This window comes from Ambystoma mexicanum, chromosome 7p (assembly GCF_040938575.1).
Source record: "Ambystoma mexicanum isolate Mex_15411 chromosome 7p, UKY_AmexF1_1, whole genome shotgun sequence".
In the NCBI taxonomy this organism is placed as follows: domain Eukaryota; kingdom Metazoa; phylum Chordata; class Amphibia; order Caudata; family Ambystomatidae; genus Ambystoma; species Ambystoma mexicanum.
In genome coordinates this window covers 9,590,607-9,612,003 of record NC_090939.1, presented here as the reverse complement: position 1 = coordinate 9,612,003, position 21,397 = coordinate 9,590,607, and the positions used below count along the sequence as shown (strand labels likewise).

Genomic DNA, 21,397 nt, shown 5'->3' with positions numbered 1-21,397 from the left:
TTACTGTGCCCACAAAATGCGGACTGTTGTCTGATCATATGACACGGGCAAACCAAAACGGGAAAAGTACTCCTTCAACATTACGTTTGCAGTCCTTGAGTGGATATGCTTCCACCCATTTGCTAAATGCACATTTGACCACCAGAACATACTTCAAGTTTTGGCATCTCTCCATCTCTATGAAATCAAAATGGATCACCTCAAACAGCATAGAGGGAGTGCCAAAACTGCCTGTTGGAGTCACTGTTCCCTTTCCCACATTGTGTTGAAGACACGTGATACAGCTCTGGACCAACCTCTCTTCATTTTTCTTTGTGTGCATTCTCCCATACTGTGGCTAGATGTTGGACTATCTTTTTCGCACCAATATGAGTGGGACTGTGGGCCATTGTGACCATTGCCGTTACATAGGAATTGGGCAACATCCAGTTTCTACGTTCCTTGTCCACCCAGCATCCTTCTACATCTAATTCTGCAGAGCCCTCAGCCCACACTCTGATTTCATCAACAGTGGCTTCCGCCTGCATCTCTTTGACAGTAGCAATTCCATTTTCTATCATGAAGGGAACTTCCTCAGACTGTACTGTTAACATTTTGGTATTCAAGTCAGTGGCAGTTTGTTTCGCAATTCTGTCTGCAAATGCGGTTCCTTCTCCCACTTTGCATGTTACTTTTTTGTGCGCCTTGCATTTCACTATCGCTAGGCACTTTGGACAAGTGAGTGCAGACAACAATCGCACAATCAAAGGGCTATGTTGAATTCTGGCCTCATGTGATGTCAAGAAACCTCTCTGCCCAGAGTCGGCCAAAGTTATGAACCACGCCAAAAGCGTATTGGCTGTCAGTATATGTTTACACTCTGATTTTTCAGAAATCTCACAAGCTCTGGTCAAGGCTATTATCTCTGCCGTTTGTGCAGAGTTGTAGGGGATTCTTTTACTCTCCACAATACTTTTTAACGTGGTTATAGCATAGGCAGCAGTTGATGTGCCATCAGGTAGTTTAAAACAGGAACCATCACAAAACAACTCTCCATCTGGCTCTTTTTGTGGTGTATCTGTCAAATCAATTCTCCCCTTAGTTTCTTCCTCTGTAACCATTAAACAATCATGGGGAGGAGATTCATTCTCACTGAGTTCCTCCGTGGGCAGTGGTATTAATTCTGCAGGATTCAAAGCGCTACACCTCATAACTTGGATGTGTGGCGCAAAGAGGACAATTTCATATCTAGTCAATCTAGCAGAGGTGAGGTGTTGCGCCTGCGTTCTATTGAGTAGAACGTCTATGGCATGTGCCACCATCAAAATTAAGGTGTGCCCTGATACCATCCCTTCCGTTTGTTTCACTGATGCAGCAGCTGCTGCAACAGCTTACAAACATCGTGGTAAAGCGCGCGCTACAGGGTCCAACGCAGATAGCCGCACGGCCTATTTCCTCCACCTTGTTCCTGTGTCAAAACAGCCAACGCGCAGCCTTCACTCTCGTGTACAAACAGTCTGAAAAAATGTTCATAATTTGGTGTGCCCAAAACTGGAGCAGAACACAATGCAGTTTTGAGCAGATCAAATGCTCTCTGGCTTTCTTCATTCCACTGCAAAGGCATCACAACATCCTTCTTAGTCAACTCCACCATTGGCTTCTCAATCAATGCAAAATTCACAATCCACTGCCGGCAATAGGAAGCCATGCCTATTATAGCTCTGACTCCTTTCTGTGTTTTTGGAATTGGCATACCAGAAATGCTCTCTATTTCTGGCGTCAGTCTTCTCCCTTCTTTCGAAAGTAGGTAGCCCAAATAAGCCACCTCCTTTTGAGAATATTGGAACTTCTTTAAACTTGCTTTATGACCATGCGCTGCCAAGTGTGTTAATAATAAAACAGTACTTTTTACAAATCTCTTCTGTATCTGCAGCGATCAATAAATCGTCTATATATTGTAACAAAACTAAACCTGTCGGTACCTCTAGCATGTCTAGTTGTTTTTTCAATGATCTACTGTAAATACTTGGACTCTCTGTGTAGCCTTGTGGAATGCGCGTGAATGTAAATGATCGTCCTCCTAACATGAAGCAAACAGATATCTGCTTTCCTCGTGTACTGGAATGCTGAAAAACTCATTCTTCAAGTCAATAACACTAAAATATTCAGCCGAGGCACGAATCAAGGTCAAAATTGTGGTAACGTCTCGGACCAATGTACATTTTGGATCTACCACCTTGTTTAATGCGCGCAGATCAATTGTAAAACGATATGGTACCTCATTACCTCCTTTCTTATACACTGGAAGAATGGGACTGTTACATATACTGCCTGTAATCTCTTCAATGACCTCCAATTTTACCAAATCGGAAACAATACTTTTCAATCCTTTCTCTCCTTCTGCTGAAATTTTATACTGTGGAATACGTGGTAACGTTACTCCTTCTTTCAAAGCAATTTTCACTGGTTCTATTTTCAAGCATCCAACTTCATTGTCATTCATTGCCCATATACAAGTTGGCACCTCACTCAATTCTCCTGGCAAAGGTTTAGACACAAATTCAGATATTGGTACATTCCGTGGTGAAATGGTCAAAAATACTCCATCTGGTGTACAGTGGATAACTGCACTCAGTTTATTTCAACAAATTTAATCCCAAAAGATTTTCTCTGCAATTCTCTGTTAAGAGAAATGGACAATATTCCGTGAATGGGCCTAATGTCACTGCTACTGGTTGGGACATTGGATTTATCACTGGAGTTCCTGCGAACCCTACTGAAATATTTGTTCGCTCTGACAGTGGTATTTCTGGAACCAAATGATGGTCTATTGAACATTTTTGTGCCCCCGTATCCACGAGGAATCTGTGCTCACTATCCCCAACTTTAATTTCTACGTAGGGTCCTTTCTGATTCACCGGAATAGACACCGGTTCCAACCCCTGTCTTGGGCTGTCCTATTGGGGAAACAACACATCATCCGATGTGTAATCGCTGCTGTTATTATAGTACGCACCCGATTGAGTGTCAAATGTTCCCACCCCTTCCTCTAATCCCATTTTGCATGTTCTGCTGGCTTTGATTCTGAGCAGAAGTTTGATTTTGAGCTTGGTTCTGAATGTGAGTGCTATTTCCGTGACTATTTTATTGCTGCTGCATGTTATTTCTATTATGCCAATTTGCTCCTAGATGCCCTCTATGCTGTCTTCTCTGGTCATACCCATTCCTATTTTGCAAGTGTGGACATTGCGCTCGCCAGTGACCTTCCACTCTGCAAAACGCACATTGGTTCAATCCGAGGGGTCCTCCATGCATATTTGAATTACCTCTGCCCTGGGTGTTTCCTCTTCCCCTATTGTGTCCCGCTACCTGCTGGAGTACCCCCAACCGTTATTCGTAGTGCTTCTATCCTCATGGACAAGGGGTATTCCTCAATCATCTTATGTATTTCCATTACGGGGATGCTAGGCTCTGAAATCCATCTCAACGCCTCTCGTATACATACTTTCAGTCTGTCGCCCGTCTGTCTTGACGACGACGAATATCGCTGCTCTATATAGGGCTTGTAATGACCACTGGGTTTCCCCTTAGAAGTGCCCCCAAGAAGTCTTGGTTGGTTGCTTACCATTCCTGGTCTAGGGGTAGAAAGAACATGGTGACCAATTTACATTCAGGCATTTCCTCATCACCTAATATGGCCGCCAGGCTGCCTTCCCTGAATGCTGCAGCATGGTCTAGTTGTGGCAGCTCTGTGAGTACTTAATCCCCTCCTCCCTGTTGTGCTGCGCTTTGCGTCTTCTCTGCCTATGCAGTGGATGCTTACTGCGGTTCAGCTTCTGACTAGAATTCCACAGACCCTGTTGTTCATAGAAACCCATTATAGTTTTGCCGGTTCCATTTCTTGTTCCCTCCCTCCTCAGCTCAGTAGCCTTTTCAGTTTCCTTGTACCCTTTTTCTGGCTCTCCAATCACGCTTCGCCAGTGAGTAATTCTGGTGTTTGTTCCGTCAGAGTTTGTCGGTAGAAGCCCTCATTCCCGCCTCCGACTCACCGCAAGTATCACTGTATAATAAAAGTGTTTGTTTATATATATTAGCATTTCATTGTTGCGAGTGTGCAGATAGTGTTTCCGTACGAGCTCCGGTGTTTTCATAAGTAACGCGCGCCATCTCAAGTGCTTTGGAGGTTCATGTGTGTGAGGAGATTTAGTCGTAGAGAATGCCGGCGCACTTTTCTCAGTTTCCTTTTTTGCCCTATTAGTTCTAAGCCATAGTGTTAAACCTGTCGGCAGAGTGAGGGCATTGTTATCTTTCGTTCCAAGCATCATTCTGTGCCTTTCCTGTGTGGAATGTAAGTTAGCTTAGTTAGTTCTGAGGATTGGGGGAAAAAGGGCGTTTTGAGGTGAATCTTTGAAAGTGAGGAAGAATGCTTTCCTATCTCGTTGGGTCTTATTTTCGGCATTTAGCAGTAGTTGACCCGTTTCTTGTGACATTTCCTCTAGCATTGGAGTTGGCACATTAAAAAGACCCTTAAGCTCCTTAGGTTTACATTTTGTATTTTTTCTTAATTCCATTTCCAGATCAGTAGCCCTGTTAGTGGGGCTGGAGTTTCCCTTGCTATTCAATTCGGCCTATGCATTGCACTCCATTCACAAAAGGTAGTTCCCACCCCTTCCCAGTTATACAGGCCGATTCATGGAATTAATGTGCGCTGAAAAATCATGCGCAAGCGTGCGAAACCATGCGAATCGCAGTGCAAATGTGAAAATCGCAGCAAAACCCGCGCACATCGATTCATGGAAGTCCGTGCGCGAGTAAAATCTGGGATGTGCGCTGAAAATCTGCATGGTGCACGCCGGCGCACAGGTCATCTAACGGTGTGCGCTACGGCCGCAGCGAAAGCGCACATAGTGCGGCGCACATAACAAAAGTAGGCGTAACACGCAGAATGGGGAACAACGCGTGAAAATGTGGGCGTCACGGGGGAAGTACAGGAGGCAAATGTGCCGAACGCCCACACGCTCGCATACAACACGTATTCATGGAATGGAATAGGGCAAACCAGCGCACCGGTGAAGACGCGCACAGGCCTAAACATGTACGCCACACGAAGGCAGGCGGTAGTGTCCCTGCACGTGAAAAAAATGTGCGCTAACAAAAAGCACGTATGTACAGCCCTGATGATTGTCCCATACTGTGGCCCTCTAGGGCAAATGACGTGCAAAGGGGTACGCGACAAACACCCGCTGTGTCGAAAATAGCGTGTGTGTGTATTTCGGGAAGTTTCACACGCGATTGGCCTTGGGCGAGTGGGGTGCGTGCAAATCTGGGGTTGCGGGAAGTTTCACAGGCCCTGTGCGAGTGGGGTATGTGTAAATCCGGGGTGCAGGGGAGTCCTACACGTGAATTGGCAGTGTGGGTCTTCCCAGGTGTTCCCTCTACACCACCCCTGCAGGCAGCCCACACCACAGGGGACTACCCTGCACCCCTGGACATGTCCCGCAGGCAGCCCATCCACCACGGGCATGCCCCCCAGCTAAGCCACATGTAACCTGGCACTACTGATCACCAACGCATGATGCCCTCCACTGCCACCCCCAGCAGTGCAGGGGACCTGCCAACAGGCCCCCACTCATGTCCCACTTATGTCCCCTTGCACCCCACCCCCCAGCATTGAGGGGCACCTGCCAGCAGGCCCCCACACATGCCCCCTTGCACCCCCACCCCCAGCAATGCAGGGCACCTGCCAGCAGGCCCCCACTCATGTCCCCTTGCACCCCCACCCCCCAGCAGTGCAGGGCACCTGCCAGCAGGCCCCCACTCATGTCCCCTTGCACCCCACCCCCCAGCACTGAGGGGCACTTGCCAGCAGGCCCCCACTCATGTCCCATTGCACCCCCAGCAGTGCAGGGCACCTGCCAGCAGGCCCCTACTCATGTCTCCTTGCACACCGACCCCCCCCAGCACTGAGGGGCACCTGCCAGCAGGCCCCCACTCATGTCCCCTTGCACCCCCAGTAGTGCAGGGCACCTGCCAGCAGGCCCCCACTCATGTACCCTTGCACCCCCACCCCCCAGAAATGCAGGGCACCTGCCAGCAGGCCCCCACTCATGTCCCCTTGCACCCCCACGCCCCAGCACTGAGGGGCACATGCCAGCAGGCCTCCACTCATGTCCCCTTGCACCCCCACCCCCAGCAGTGCAAGGCACCTGCCACCAGGCCCCCACTCATGTCCCACTCATGTCCCCTTGCACCCCCACCCCCTTGCACTGAGGGGCACCTGCCAGCAGGCCCCCACTCATGTCCCCTTGCACCCCCACCCCCAGCAGTGCAGGGCACCTGCCAGCAGGCCCCCACTCATGTCCCTTTGCACCCCCACGCCCCAGCACTGAGGGGCACCTGCCAGCAGGCTCCTACTCATGTCTCCTTGCACACCCACCCCCCAGCACTGTGGGGCACCTGCCAGCAGGCCCCCACTCACGTCCCCTTGCACCTCCACCCCCCAGCAGTGCAGGGCACCTGCCAGCAGGCCCCCACTCATGTCCCCTTGCACCCCCACCCCCCAGCAGTGCAGGGCACCTGCCAGCAGGCCCCCACTCATGTCCTCTTGCACTCATACCCCCCAGCACTGAGGGGCACCTGCCAGCAGGCCCCCACTCATGTCCCCTTGCACCCCACCCCCCAGCACTGAGGGGCACCTGCCAGCAGGCCCCCACTCATGTCCCATTGCACCCCCAGCAGTGCAGGGCACCTGCCAGCAGGCCCCTACTCATGTCTCATTGCACACCCACCCCCCAGCAGTGCAGGGCACCTGCCAGCAGGCCCCCACTCGTGTCCCCTTGCACCCCCAGCAGTGCAGGGCATCTGCCAGCAGGCCCCCACTCATGCCCCCTTGCACCCCCACCCCCCAGCAATGCAGGGCACCTGCCAGCAGGCCCCCACTCATGTCCCCCTCATGTCCCCTTGCACCCCCACGCCCCAGCACTGAGGGGCACCTGCCAGCAGGCCCCCACTCATGTCCCCTTGCACCCCCACCCCCCAGCAGTGCAGGGCACCTGCCAGCAGGCCCCCACTCATGTCCCCTTGCACCCCCACCCGTGCAGGGCACCTGCCAGCAGGCCCCCACTCGTGTCCCCTTGCACCCCCAGCAGTGCAGGGCATCTGCCAGCAGGCCCCCACTCATGCCCCCTTGCACCCCCACCCCCCAGCAATGCAGGGCACCTGCCAGCAGGCCCCCACTCATGTCCCACTCATGTCCCCTTGCACCCCCACGCCCCAGCACTGAGGGGCACCTGCCAGCAGGCCCCCACTCATGTCCCCTTGCACCCCCACCCCCCAGCAGTGAAATGGCGATCTCATGACACAAACCAAAAGTCAACTATGTACATCAACACATGTCTGCCACACGAAGGAAGGCGGTAGCGTTCCTGCGCTAACAAAAAGCCTGTATATACAGCTCTGATAATGTCCCATACTGTGGCCCTCTAGGACAAATGACGTGCAAAGGGGTACGCGACAAACACGGACTGTGTCAAAAATTGCGCGGGAAGTTTCACACGCGATTTTGCCTGGGCGAGCGGGGTACATGTACTTCAGGGGCTTGCGGGAAGTTTTACATGCGATTGGGCCTGGGCGAGCAGGGTACGTGAATTACTGGGGTGGGCGGGGAAGTACAGGAGGCAAATGTGCGGAATGCCCACACGCACACGCCAAAAAAGACGCGCTAATCCGGACACACATATGGGGGGGGGGGGGAGGAGGAGGAGGAGGAGGAGGAGGAGGAGGAGATTTCCACCTCACATCACCCACCCTCTGCTCCCAAGCACTCAGCCCCCTGGAGAAGGTCCTCAATGTAGTGCACTTTTGGCCACCGGATCATTTCAGTGGACAAGTGCCATAGTGGGGGGGGGGGGTCACAGGCCACGCAGTCATGCTGCCTACACCAGGTCTTGGCCATCATGACTGCACGCCCATCAGTCCACAGGCGCATATACCTGCCCAGAACACCTGCAGAAAGGCAGGCTGCCGTCCAGGATTTCTACGGGGTGCCACAATTCACCAAAGTCCTAGGTGCCATTGATTGCACCCATGTGGCTATATGCCCCCCCCCCCCCAGGGCATCAGAGCACTTCTATAGAAACCGCAAGCACTGGCATTCCATCAACGTGCAGGTGGTATGTGATGCCAAGGGAATCATCAACTCGGTATATGCCAACTATCCAAGGTCCACCCACGACAGTTTCATTTACAGAATGTCAACCCTAAACCGGGACCAAGAAGCTGGGCGGCATGGACGATACATGGCTGCTCGGTGAGTATAAATGCCACAGCACATGCATGCATGCCAGATACTGAGTAATGTCACAACCCTACTAATGATACCCATCACCACCTGCCCAGGGGACAATGCCTACCCTCTGAGCACCCACATGATGACGCCAATTCGGAACCCCACCACGCCACCTGAGGTAAGAAACAACACAGCCCATATTGCAACCCGGGGCATAGTGGAGCGCACATTTGGAGTGCTCAAGTCACGCTTTCGCTCCTTTCACCAGCGGGCAGCTGTTATACGCTCCCCCAGTAGTGTGCAGGATCATAGTGGCAGCATGTGTCCTGCACAACGTTGCAACACGCCGGGTCCTGCCGGCAGACATGGTGGTGCCCCCCACATCCACAACCACATGCACGCCCACTGCGCATGGGAGGGGAAAGGGCACGGGGTGAGGCAGCCCGAACGCAGCTGGTGGCTAATTACTTCACTTAGAATCACACCCCTGTGGAGTGCACACAGCCCTGCCACATACCAGCTGACAATAGATGATGACACAAGGGACAGTGAACTGTCACAACCATACCAGCCTGAGATTGGTCACCTGGAAGTGTCACAATGTGTGCATCCCTACCTACAGAAACACCACCCACGCTGTGTCATCAAAATACACATATGCTGCTAAATGCATTACCCCCTTGCAAAATACAACATGAGAACAGTGCCATGTCACCCAACCCCTCCCCAGCACACCACCCAACACACCATGGCATGTCATGCTATGTGAGAGCAAACAAAGCAATCCCGAAAACCTGAGACAAGTGTCACAAAGTACAGCGTCCCTAATGGAAACAGGACACACACAATATGCTCCCAGTAATGTTGAACTAACACCACACATGACCAAATACTTACCAACAATACAATGCAGCTACACAAGCTCAAACATAACTAAAATATGACAGTACTAAGTTAAAGTAGTAGTACAACCTGAATATGCCACCACATCGCCCCCTTCCAACTGTAGTCTTGCAGGCTTCAAAACTTGTATGTGTACTGCATACAACATGAACTCCATCTCCAAAGTAGACGGCCTTGTGAAGACATGAGGAATGAACCTGAAAATTCAGAGGGAGACATGGAAGCAGAAGCATACATAATTCCAACATGCAGTGTACAATACAACAACAATATACACAAGGAATGTCTACACAGTATTGACTACAGACTGCCCACACAGCTCATGGGAGCCCAACATCACTGTGTACATCACTGTCACTTGGTCACACCCTTTGCAAGCCCATGGAAACTGGAAGCAGGAGGTGTGTGTGTCTCACGAACCCAAGCATCAAACCCAAACTCAGGACAAGCCTGCATGTGCCCAGCCGGAATACAGTAGATTCCCACGGGAGCCACACATGGCAACACACTGTTAAAAAAAAAAAAAAAAAAAAAAAAATGGCCATGTGGGGGCTGGGGGGGAGGCCACCCAGGAGGTTCGAGGACAGGGTGCGCACCAACAGCCGCCTGTGTGGATGTTGGGGGAGAAAAAAACACCTCCATGGGCTCATGGCCTGCACGGCTATGTCAATGTGGGAGAACTGCTGCTGTCGCTCTCATTACCCTCTGTTGCTGCCACAGGAGGTGGTGCTATGGGAGGCAGCCCACGCAAAGCCCTGGTATGGTCCTCCATGGCAGCAAGCATGCGGGTGTGGAAGGTCTTGTTCTGGAGGATTATAGTGCAGAGATCCCCATGCAGCACCTGCCGTGATGCCCGGATCTCCTCCCGAGTTGCCTGCATCTCAGCTGAGAGCGAACGTGTGAGCTGCTCCAGCTGCTGTTCTGTCCTCAAGTTAGTGGAAGTCTCAAGGTCAACAAGAGTCTCCCTGAGGTGATGGAGTTCTACCCTCAGGGCTTCCCTGTGACCCTGGGACTCTATTGATATCGATTGGCGTAGAGTCTCCAGTGCCGCCCGTCTGTCCATGTTGGACGCCAACATGTCCTCCCTGTGTGATTGGCAAATGGAGTCTGTTGCCTGCTGTAGTAGCTCCATCTGCCTTTCAGGGGGGACAATGGAACTGGCCACCCTCTCCATTGCTTGAGCCATCATCTCAACTGATGCTGCCTGTTGAGTTGCCATACCGTAATTGGATTGTTCCCATGCGGTATTGCCTAGTGGCGTACGGCCACCGCATCAGGGGGCACCACACCTGTTTGGGGCAAGGCGATCTGCGCCTTGCTGTGCCGGCACTGCCTGAGGCTGCAGGACTGCATTGCCCCTCTGATCTGCTGGCCCAGGATCAGGATCCGATGTTGTGGAGTGTGACCCTACACTCGTAACCGCCAAAGGCTGACTAACCAACACTGACATCCCCATAGGGGGTTCTACCCATGGTGCAGGTGGGTTGGACAGAACAGAACCCCTTCCAGAAACACTTACCTGCGACGCCACATAGGTCTCATCATCCGAATCAACACCTGAATAGAGGTCTGGGGAGGTGCACCCAGAGACACCCCTTGACAGAATCGTCTACAGCAAGAGTGGGTTCTCACCCACCACCACACCACGTCCCCGACTGGTGGCCGTTGTGCCTCAGGTTCCTCTTGGGTCTGCACCATCTCCTCTACCTCACCAGCATCAAGTGTGTCATCCCCTGCAAAAACATGAAAGCCAAAAAAATGGAAACCGGCATTAGCACCATAGCATATAAATAGGCCTGACAAGCTACAGAACCAGTACATGATTTACACATGTCCCACATGACTATAACCCTCCCATGCATGCACTGTCACAGAGTTGGAAAGGGAGGCAAAAGTCTGACACTGATGACACCAAGATGGAAGAGCAACACATTTGCTGCATGCTGGGTAGCACTGCCATCACACATTGACCTGTGAGTGGCATGTCCTATACACATAAATGACACATGCCATCACACAGATGGCATGTACCATAACCATGGTACATTCCACAAGTACATCCATATGTCAGTGAATGAGTACTGTCACCCATCCATGTGAGATGGACATGAAGAGATGAAAAATGCCACATAGTGTGAAAAGATACGCCATGTGCCACACACTGCAACACATCCAGTGTACAAAAATACAGTGATTGCAGGGCCATGTACACATCAATGGTTGTGCACTTCATGACAGGAAAAGACTAGCATGTTCCACATTCAAACAGGCCCAAAAACATCATTCGATCAGGACAATACTCATTCAGCCTGAATGGTCAAATCATTCAACTACCAAGGTGACACATGTGGGCCTATGTGGGGTTCTTCACTGACAGAAGCATGTCACATATGTCACAATAGGGCTGAGGAATGTGTTGCAAAAGTGGGAGAATTGAAACAATCAGCCTGAAAGAACACTGAAAAATACAAACCATGTTGTTGCATGATGCCACCTCAAGGGCAACTGCCGTAATGTTGCTACTGTGGGCAGAAGGGATAGTGTCACACCCAAATTCAAGGCCGCAGAATGTTTTGGATGAAGCACATGGGTGACCCATACTATTCAGTCACACACACACACCCTCACTTGGCACTCAATCAGAACCCGTCACCCAAACAACATACACATGCTTTACACACACACACACGCGCATGGGCACTCACCGGACAATGTGTAATAATCGGGTAGTTCTCCCACACCTCGGATCTGTTCCTCTGTGAGGAAGGTCCCAGCAACAGACTCATGTTCAGTGAGTTTGTTGTCCTTGTGGAAACCCACCACCAGTCACCAGAGTAGCGGCATGACTTGAGGCCAGCTTGTCCTTTGCTCTACGTTTCAGGTCGTTCCACTGCTTGTAGCAATCATCAGCTGAGCGCCTCACAAATCCAAGGGCACTTATGTGGTTGGCGATGGTCTGCCAGTGTGCTTTACGTTGACCAGGTGTGGTCTGGGACCCTGCAGTCACCACCATTTTGTGGCTATGTTGCAACACATAACTCACAAGTGCATTAAGCTCCGCGTCATTAAAGCAAGGCTTCCTTGATGTGCCGGAGTGTGTAGCCGTGCCTGGGGTCTCAGCCTGTCGTACCAGAGCACCCTTCTTCCTCTTTTTAGAAGGTGGAGCGGAGCCAGAGTGGCTAACGCCGCTCTGGTCAGTACAGGCAGCCCAAAAACAAAAATAAACGTGTACGCAACCCCTCGTAGACCACGTGCGTGGAAAAATGAACCTGCACTACGATGTGGCACCCAGAAACACAAAAATAAGCGTATGCGTAATACACGCAGCCTACAATGACCTCTGAAGGGGTACGCGACACATGGGGCAAGCACAGTTGCTAAGTACGTGCAGAACTCACCGTCTGCCTGGAAAAAGAATGTGAAAAATATGCGCGTGTGCGCGTTGGAAACACCCCCGCCAAAAGAAGAATTGTTTTCTGTCTGAGGAGACAGGACAAAAGGAGAAGTGAACACTGTTTGAGGAAACAGGCCCAAAAAAAGTAGAAAAATGAAAGCTGTCAGAGGTAACGGGGAGTACGAACTTGAAACGCTGTGAAGTAATCGCATGTGAACCGACAAGAAGTACACAATCCACCCACTCGCTTTCCACAAAAAGCACGTACAAGGAAATGGCGTCCTACACGTAGCTTTTTAAACCGGCCCACGTACGCATGTACGCGCCCTTTCCTCCAATTACACGCGCTGACACTCGGACGTGCAGCTTTTCCACATGTGCTCTGTCATCACGTGCTATGAGGGGAAACACCTGCGCGCATCACGTCACAGACGCGCTTACATGCTAAGGGCCTTTGGTCCAATGAAATCGTGTAAATGCGCTGACGGCTTAAGCGCTAAGGTCCTTTCCTCGATTTACACGCTGACATGCAAGATTTTCACGTGCCAAATCACTCCGTATCAAGCTGGCCACGCATTCACACACGGAAGACCACGCTCCTGCCCAGAAGGCCAAATTACTGCCCTCCCCCCCAGAGCCCTGAGCGTGCTCCCACCTGCCATCTGCTGCTGCCTGATTGGCTGCTGCCCACATGCCCTGCCATTTGCTGCCTGCACGTCAGCCAGGGGTGCTGTTGCTGTGACCACCCCTGCTGGAACCGAAGACTCCCGACTGGGATTCCATCGCTCCACAGCCCAGCCCCAGGACCCAGTTGCCCACCCACTCCTGCCTCTGGGGTTGCCATGTCCAGCACTACGCCATCTGGCGGCACTGGCAACCCCCAGCCAGAGAGGCAGAGGGCCACCAGCTTCACTGCCACCGAAGTTGGTGTCCTGGTGGAGCAAGTCCTGGAGCAGTATGATGCCCTCTTCGGAAGGTTGCGCGCCGGCAAGGAAGGACGGGCCAGGATCTGGACGGTCATCGTGACGGCCATCAACGCAGAGGGGGTGGCAGTCTGCAAATTCCATCATGTCAAGAAGCGCTGGGAGGACTTCAGGTCCAGGACTCTCAACAAGGCCCGGCGCCTCTTGAAGGCAGCGGATGCTAAGGGGCGCCGGGGCCACCTGTCGGAAGACCAAATGAGGGTCCTGGAACGCGTATACCCAGCGCTCCACGTCCAGGTCCTTGAGTGGCAGACCCGTCCGGAGTCGAGCGCTAAGTGTACATGTATACTGATTGGAAGCTGTGCGTGTGGTGGTGTGCCAGTAGTGTGCAGGTTGCACATGTGGTTTTGTAGGGCCATGTATGGATGTGTACGTACAGGGCAGTGAGGCTGACGCATTCGAGTTTTTTCATGTGTGAGACACATGGTTGGTGTATTTGTGGGTAAGCATGCAGGCCAAATGCAGATGTGTGAGCACACATGTTTGAATGACTGTGTATGTCAGTTGTCAAGGTTGTGGTGTCACACATGGATGTTGGTTCCAGCTGCATGTATCTGCACTGTGTACATGTGTATCTGACAAGTATGCAACTGTCATACAACATGGATGCATGTGAGACTGATATGTAGAAGACTGATTGCCAGATGTGACATGGATGCCGATCTTATCGCTGAGGCACTTGGTGGAGGTGTACACATGCATGTAAGTGTGGTGGCGTGTGTGCATGTCTAGTGCACTCCCTGTGTCTCATGTGATGTCTGGCTCACCTTTGCCTGCTCATGCTGTTGTATGTGTATGGATGGTGCTGGCTGTCGCGATATGGCTGTGGAATAGCTCATGTGTGTGATTTGAAATGATGTATGTTGGAGATTGTGATGCCATGTCTGAAGTTTGACAATGACACTCGTGTGCAACTGTCGTGTGTATAAGTCCATTGTACAGTGCCCTGATGCCTGTGTCCTATCTCTCCCTGTCTGCAGCGTCGACTGATGAAGAGGGCGGAGAGGGTGCTGTGGAGCACAGCGTCATGGATCGCACCGCCAGCCGGAGACGCAATTCCCGGCTCCCCTCCCAGGTTGTCATCTCGTCGGGGAGTGAGGAGTCCGGTGCCGCGTCCCAGGTCGCAGCTGCCGAGGGGAGGTCCAAGAGGTGGAGGTTGGAGTTGGATTCTTCGGCAGCCGAAGGGGCAGCTGAGAACCCACAGGGCCCGACGGAGGAAGATGGCACGGAGTCATCCAGGTTGGTGGGGGGTTTGGTGGAGGAGGAGGCTGTGCAAGGGACAGAGACGGGGTCTGGAGGTGGGGATTCCACTGGTGCTAGTGGTGCAGTCCAGGGGCAGGGACAGGAGGCAGCACAGGCCGCCGCGGAGGTGCCTGTGTGTAATCCTGTCCCCGATCCTGTGACTGCATCATCTTGCACCAGCAGGGATACCTACGTTCAGACCCGTTCTCAGGGAGGGGATCGGCTTACACCAACTGGCCTTCCTCTCCCTGCGGATGTGGCTATCCGGCACCGGGTTGAGCCTGTCCTGGGTGGGGTGGCGTTGCGTCAACGTGTTATGCAAGCTGACCTGCAGTCTTTTCAGGAGGAAACTGCACATCTTCTCGCATGGCTCGTTGACCCACTGGGACAGCTCACCAGGGCCGGATTCCTCCGTTTTCTGGACCTTGTTCAGACTCCCTCCTCAACTGAACCCCCTATGCGCCAGTCGTCCTCCGTGCCATCTTCCCACCCATGTGTCACCTGGGTGCCCTGTGGAGCTGCCTCTGACCCTGCGGCCAGGCTGGTGGAGGACCCATCCCTGCCACAGTCGGGAGTCGGACGTCCAGCAGGGGTGGCCACATCAACAACTGCACCCCAGCCGGAGGAGGATTTGCAGGCAGCAGGAGCTAGGGCACAGGCAGAGGCACAGCAGCAGCAGCAACAAGGTGGGAGCTATGATGGCTCGGGGCCTTCAACATCGGAGGGGCAGGCATCGGCCAGAGGGCAGGAGGACCCAGGACGGGAAGTGTCTTCCGTGTGGCAGCGGTTGGGCCATGCTATAGATGCGGAGCGGCAGCGGGCGGAAGAGGCGCGGCTCATGATGGTCAGGGCGGAGAACTCCATGCATAGGGCCCTGAGGTGGGCCGAGTGCCTCAAGGCCATTCGCAGGGACCTGGAGGTCCAGATGTCGCCCCTGCGAACCCTCGGGGCCATGGAAGAGGAACGCCTCCGGGACATGGAGCAGGAGTTCGATGATGCCCTGGCCCGGGAAATCAGAAAGTGAGCCGTTGGACTAGCCCGCTTCCATTGTAAATAGTTGTATAGTGTTAGGTTTCCTTTTTGTTTTTCTTTTCATTTGGGGCGCTTGGACAATGCCCCACCTTTTTGTATATAGTTTTTCATTATGTAGGATTTTTGTAGGTTTCCTTTCAATGGTTGGGCTCATGGACCCTGGATTTGTACTTTGTAGATAGTTCCACAATGGATTTCACTTCATTTGCCTTTTTTTTAACCATGGATCAATGGATTTTTCTTTTTTTTTCACTTTGGATTTGATTTGACGGACAGACTCTTTGGACCCATTTGCTTTTGGATTGATTTTTATTCTGGTTTTACACGTCTTCTTTTTCATATTTTGGACATGCAGCTTTTTATTTATTATTTACATTGTGTGATTTCATTTCATTCCCTTGCTTTTGTGTCTAATACATTTTTATTTGATACTTCATTGTGTGGTATGCTTTCCTTGGTTTCCTGCATGTCACGATGCATGTTTTCTCATTCACTTGCACCCATTGTGTGTGTGTGATGGACATGTATTGATGTGCATACTTCAATATAAATGAAAAACCGGCCACGCAATCTCCCTTTTCCTCCCGCCGATGCAGGGCCACCCCCCATAGACCACATATTCCAAACCAGGAGGAGATCGTACCAGCGTTAACAGATTTGTCAGCAGTTTACAACATTTCTAAGCGGACCCTTACTTTAGATGAAATTGCGGTTCTTGAGAAAGGTTTTTCCTTTATTCCGATGCGAAATCCGAGCCAAATGGATCTAGAAATGGAATTCCGGGGCTTTTTTAGAAATACGGTTACGCGACTACTTTGGAACCAACAGCAGTAATGTAGATGATAACGTTAATACACCATTTAAACCTAAGTCACATTTACGCCAACATCTCATATGGTATCCAATGAAACTGTTACTTTTGAACGTGCCGTTCTTTGGGATTTCCATTCCATTTTCTCCTCTCTGGTTGACTCTAAACATAACCGTTGCTACAACGTCTCTAAAAAGGAGTGGACTAGCCTTCAAGAACTCAAGCAAGACACAACTATTGATATTAAGCAGGCTGACAAAGGTGGGGGGGTGGTAGTCTGTGATGCCTCTTCCTATGACACCGAAGTATTGATAATCCTGATTTTTACCTCAAACTTAGAGGGGACCCCACAGAAGGAATATGGAATGAAATTCTAGCACTTGCTACATGGGGCAAAGATGCTGAAATTTTGAGTTCCAAAGAATTCCAATTCCTCACAACTAAAGGTACGAGGGCCCCTCTATTTTATATTCTTCCAAAAATTAATAAGAATATGCTTAATCTCCCAGGCAGACCGATTGTGTCTCTCTGTGGGTCCATCCTGGAACCTTTGGGTACATTTATTGATTATTTTCTCAAACCTTTGGCTGGCGAAACTCCCACTTTTTTGTCAGATAGTACGGATGCCATTGTCCACCTGGAAGGCCTCCCCTTTGACTCTGCTAATAATTTGTTTATTACTTTAGACGTGGAATCGTTATATTCAAATATCCCACAGTCTGAGTCGTTGCCGATTATGACATTTTTCCTGGACCTTTGAAGTGATCCGCAGCCGGTTCCTAGTGAATTTATTGTAGATTTGCTAGAAATTGCCCTAACTAAAAATTACTTTAGGTTCAAAGATAGTTTTTACTTACAAGTCAAGGGAACCGCAATGAGCGCAGCCTTTGCTCCCAATTACGCGACCCTGTTTATGTGGGCCCTTGAAAAGGTCTCCATTTTTGATGATTCCAACCCTTATCAGCAATCCATCATTTTTTATAAAAGATATATAGACAATATCATTATTTGGGACAAAACTAAGGGAAACCATGATCAATTTTTGACATGGATTAATTCCCAAAATGACCATCTACGGTTCACTATGTCTACCAGCAGTACGTCCATTTCCTTTTTGGATCTCCAACTAAAAAAAAAGGATGGAATAATTACAACAGACTTGTATTGTAAAACTACTGACCGTAATACGATCTTACATTTTGAGAGTTTTCATCCCCAATCCCTAAGGGAAAGCATCCCCTATGGACAATTCTTCAGGGCTAGACGGAATTGTACCGACAAGAAGGACTTTGTGACACAATCCAACACTATAGAGGATAGACTTTCCAAGAGAGGGTACCCACGGCATATACTGCGGCAGTCACGTAAAAGGGCGCGTTACCAACACTGTGAGGTACTATTGGCCAAAAACACTCACGCAAATTCGAACCACTCACGCATGGTCTGCGCTATGACTTACAGCACATACCATGCAGAGATTAAGAAGGCTATAGGCAGACATTGGCATCTGCTCCAAATGAATATAGCAACCTTGAGCGTCCGATGTATGCCTTCAAAAAGGGAAATAACCTCAAGAGTTGGCTATCTCAGGCGGACAGGTTGCATGCCACCAAGGCACCATTAACTATCACTCAAATGTGGGGCATGGAGAAGGTCACTGGCCACTACCCGTGTGGGCAGTGTTGCCAGTGCGAATTTACTACGGCTACCAACACCGTCACCATTAACCACAAGCCTTGGAAACTGAGGGACCACCGCACATGTAATTCCAAGAATGTGGTCTGTTATAACGTGCCCTTGCATGAAGTCCTATATAGGAAAGACATCGAGACCTATAAAATTGAGGATTTCAGAGCACAGATCCCGTATTAGAATGCACAATTTGTCTTCGCCCTTAGTGCGGCACTTTATTGAGTATCAACATAGTTGTAAGGACTTAAATGGTGGTGTCTAGAGCGTGTCTTAGGGCCTGACCAATATGCTACGGCTAATAGACTTGCCTCACGCGAACACTGGTGGATATATAATACTCAAAGCCATATATCCGGATTAAACGCTCAGGAGGAATGGCAATCAGTGTTCAACAGGACTCCCAGATACTAGTGTTGACAGGGGATTTTGCGTTGGCTGGGAGATCCTGCACAGTGCCCACGTATACTTAATTAGAAGGCAATCTCATCCACCTAGACACAATGAATCTTTCATGATGTGAGATAGGTCCTTCTGGTTATGTGACATTACTTGTCAGCCTGTCATGTATATTTGCTACCTCGTTGCGTCCCTGAGGGTGTATTCCATCAATTGACAGCCTGAATCTCTTGGCTGTTATTCTATAACGTGAACTTATTCCACCACTTATATGGTACAATTCTTATTGACTTTGCCGCGGCTACGGCATGTTGTTGCTTTTTATTATTATTTTTTACATTTATATTTTTTTCTGCTTTTCAGCGTTTTTGAATATGGTAACTCGCCCCATTATTTAAATGGCACACTTTTTTCTGATTCCGCTGCTGCCACGGCATGATGTTGTTCTTTATAAGCACATGACGTTCAGCGCTGCGAGCAGTCTAGTTCCATTTTCTTTTACGGAACGTTAGACTGGTTACGCTCTATGCGCTTGACGTGCCTTTAAATGAAAAAACAGGCGTTACACGGCAGCTTGTCACTTCCGGGCCTGTTGGCGTCTGTGTACGCTGGACTTCCTAATTCAAGGTAAGGTGGAGGATACCTGTAGGTGCACGTTTCGAGTTAGCCTCCGCTCCCAATGCGGTTATTTTAGCATCTTTCTTTGTGAATAGTTGCCATTTTGATTCGTTGGCGCTAATGAGGGCACTTATGCCTTTTATGGTTTCCATCGCAGTGCGCTTTGATAACCGCCGCGTTCCGCGGTGCTTGTGTACACGCCGCTCTCAGGTTGGGGCTCTTTATGTAGTAGATTTGTGTTCCGTTTGGACTTCTCTTTCTCTGGGGATTGGTGTTAGCAATAAAGATCTCGTTTGCACATGCTTAAATTCCTCTAGGGACGGTGAAGCCGCTAGGCATTTTGATTGTATGTTTCGAGAAATTGGAAGAGGCGATTTGCTTGTAATGCATTATTGTTAACCCCACAACTAATTTGCGCATTCTAATCACAGCAATTTTTGAACAGTTGTTTCACAGCCCTTCGTTGGACTTATCCTTGCAAAGCTGGAGTATTAAGGCTCAATAAAGCTGGCCTCCACTGCAACAGTTCAAATGGCCATATTGGCGGCACACTTTTTTGGATGCTGCCCGTGTTATCCTATTTCTTCTGAACCATAGAAAACCACACATCTTGGAACTGACTTGACTCCAGGGATTTGTTCTAGCGTTACATTGGTGAGTTTAAGGTTCGCATTGATATGTATTTTACATATATGGTATTCCAATTGGGAGGGGCTTTGTTTCCCATTGCACTTTTAGGATATAAATGGTTCCCTTCTCTTTTTTCCTTTTTGCTTTTCTGGATTCATTATTTTATATGTAGCTGAATTTGCCACTTTGGATACTCCTGTTTCACTGCACATAAAAGGAGACATTCCTATGTGTGATTTTATACCCTCACATCTAAGTCTAATTTATAGAGACCTAGTCTATGGCACAGCCTGATTAATACTTCCTGGACTTATCGACAGGATTCCGGGACCAGCCTAATTGGTTGAGACTATGGTAAATATCTTTTCTTCCACATAGTTTCTTAGACCTCATGACACAATTGAGCTATGGTTAATGGGTTGGGCCCTTTGGGATTCACTCACAGATCATCCACTTTTATATGTCTATTTTTCATATTGTTGATGTAACTGTTAAAATCTCTATTCTTTTCTTTTTTCCCTCTGTGTTTACATTTTAGGTGTGTTTTATACATTGTGAAATGTTTAACCCTGTTCTCTAAATATATTGTATAAATTAAGACACAGATGAATTTCAAAGAATCATGACACCTACGGGAATGCCACGTCCTGATGAAGATGGATATCGTCGGCTTTTGAGTTAGATGTGTTGTCTCCATCGAAACTACTATCTGTTAATTGTACCAGGTCTATTGTACTGTATGTCACACTGTTCCTGTCCTGACACAAGAGTAGTTGACGCATAGCATCCCTTGGCTAATTTTTGCGTTTTTTTCAATGTTTGTGTTCATTATATTGTGCAGTGCTGTAACTAACCATTGTGATTGGCTGCATGATCCTTTAGTGACCAGATTGCCCTTTGTTGATTTATTGTTTGGCCCTTTTGCCTTCAGATCTGAATAGGCGATTGTGGTTTCCCTTACCGAGTGACTTTCTTCGCTCGCACGAGAAACCCCTTTTTGGGATCAATCTAGTAGCATCTAGGTCTACTGTGATTTATTTCTGACTTTTTCACTTACCGCCAACAGTGAAACTAGCTATCAGTCACTTTACACAATGCACTTTATGTTTGATACATTAATGTTGTCACTTTGCGTATTTTTTGTACAGAATTTCAGATGATTTAATACTTATTTTAACGAGTACAAATTCTAAATAAATACAGTATTTTTAACAATTGTTTCGTTCTTAATGGATTGATCTGTGTTGTGACCCTTGGGGGTCCTCCCCCATTTTGGTGGCCTGTTTGAGTATCTTCAATTCATTCCGCTGGCTGGTTTTTCATTTATATTGATCGTTGCTTCCCCTCTGCCAGCGAAGTAGGGGGAAACCCACCTCTTTGTTTTGCGGTGCTTGATGTGCATACTTGCCATTTGGGATGTTTCATGTGAT

General features: G+C 49.6%; 1 protein-coding gene across 2 annotated transcripts in view; it reads left to right on the top strand.

The window, feature by feature from the left end:
• The window catches only part of WDR4 (WD repeat domain 4), a 210,759-nt gene extending 189,577 nt beyond the window's left edge, over positions 1–21,182 (top strand). The window contains exons 11-12 of one of the 2 annotated variants that reach the window (XR_011283383.1): positions 19,783–19,991; positions 20,506–21,182. Coding sequence is in view for 1 of the 2 variants with exons in the window: in XM_069635657.1 (XP_069491758.1) it covers positions 19,783–19,832 (50 nt within the window). In the remaining variant the exon portion in view is untranslated. Of the gene's footprint in view, positions 1–19,782 lie in introns of both variants that reach the window. The other variant, XM_069635657.1, reaches the window with a different exon arrangement.
• The last annotated feature ends 215 nt before the right edge of the window (positions 21,183–21,397 follow it).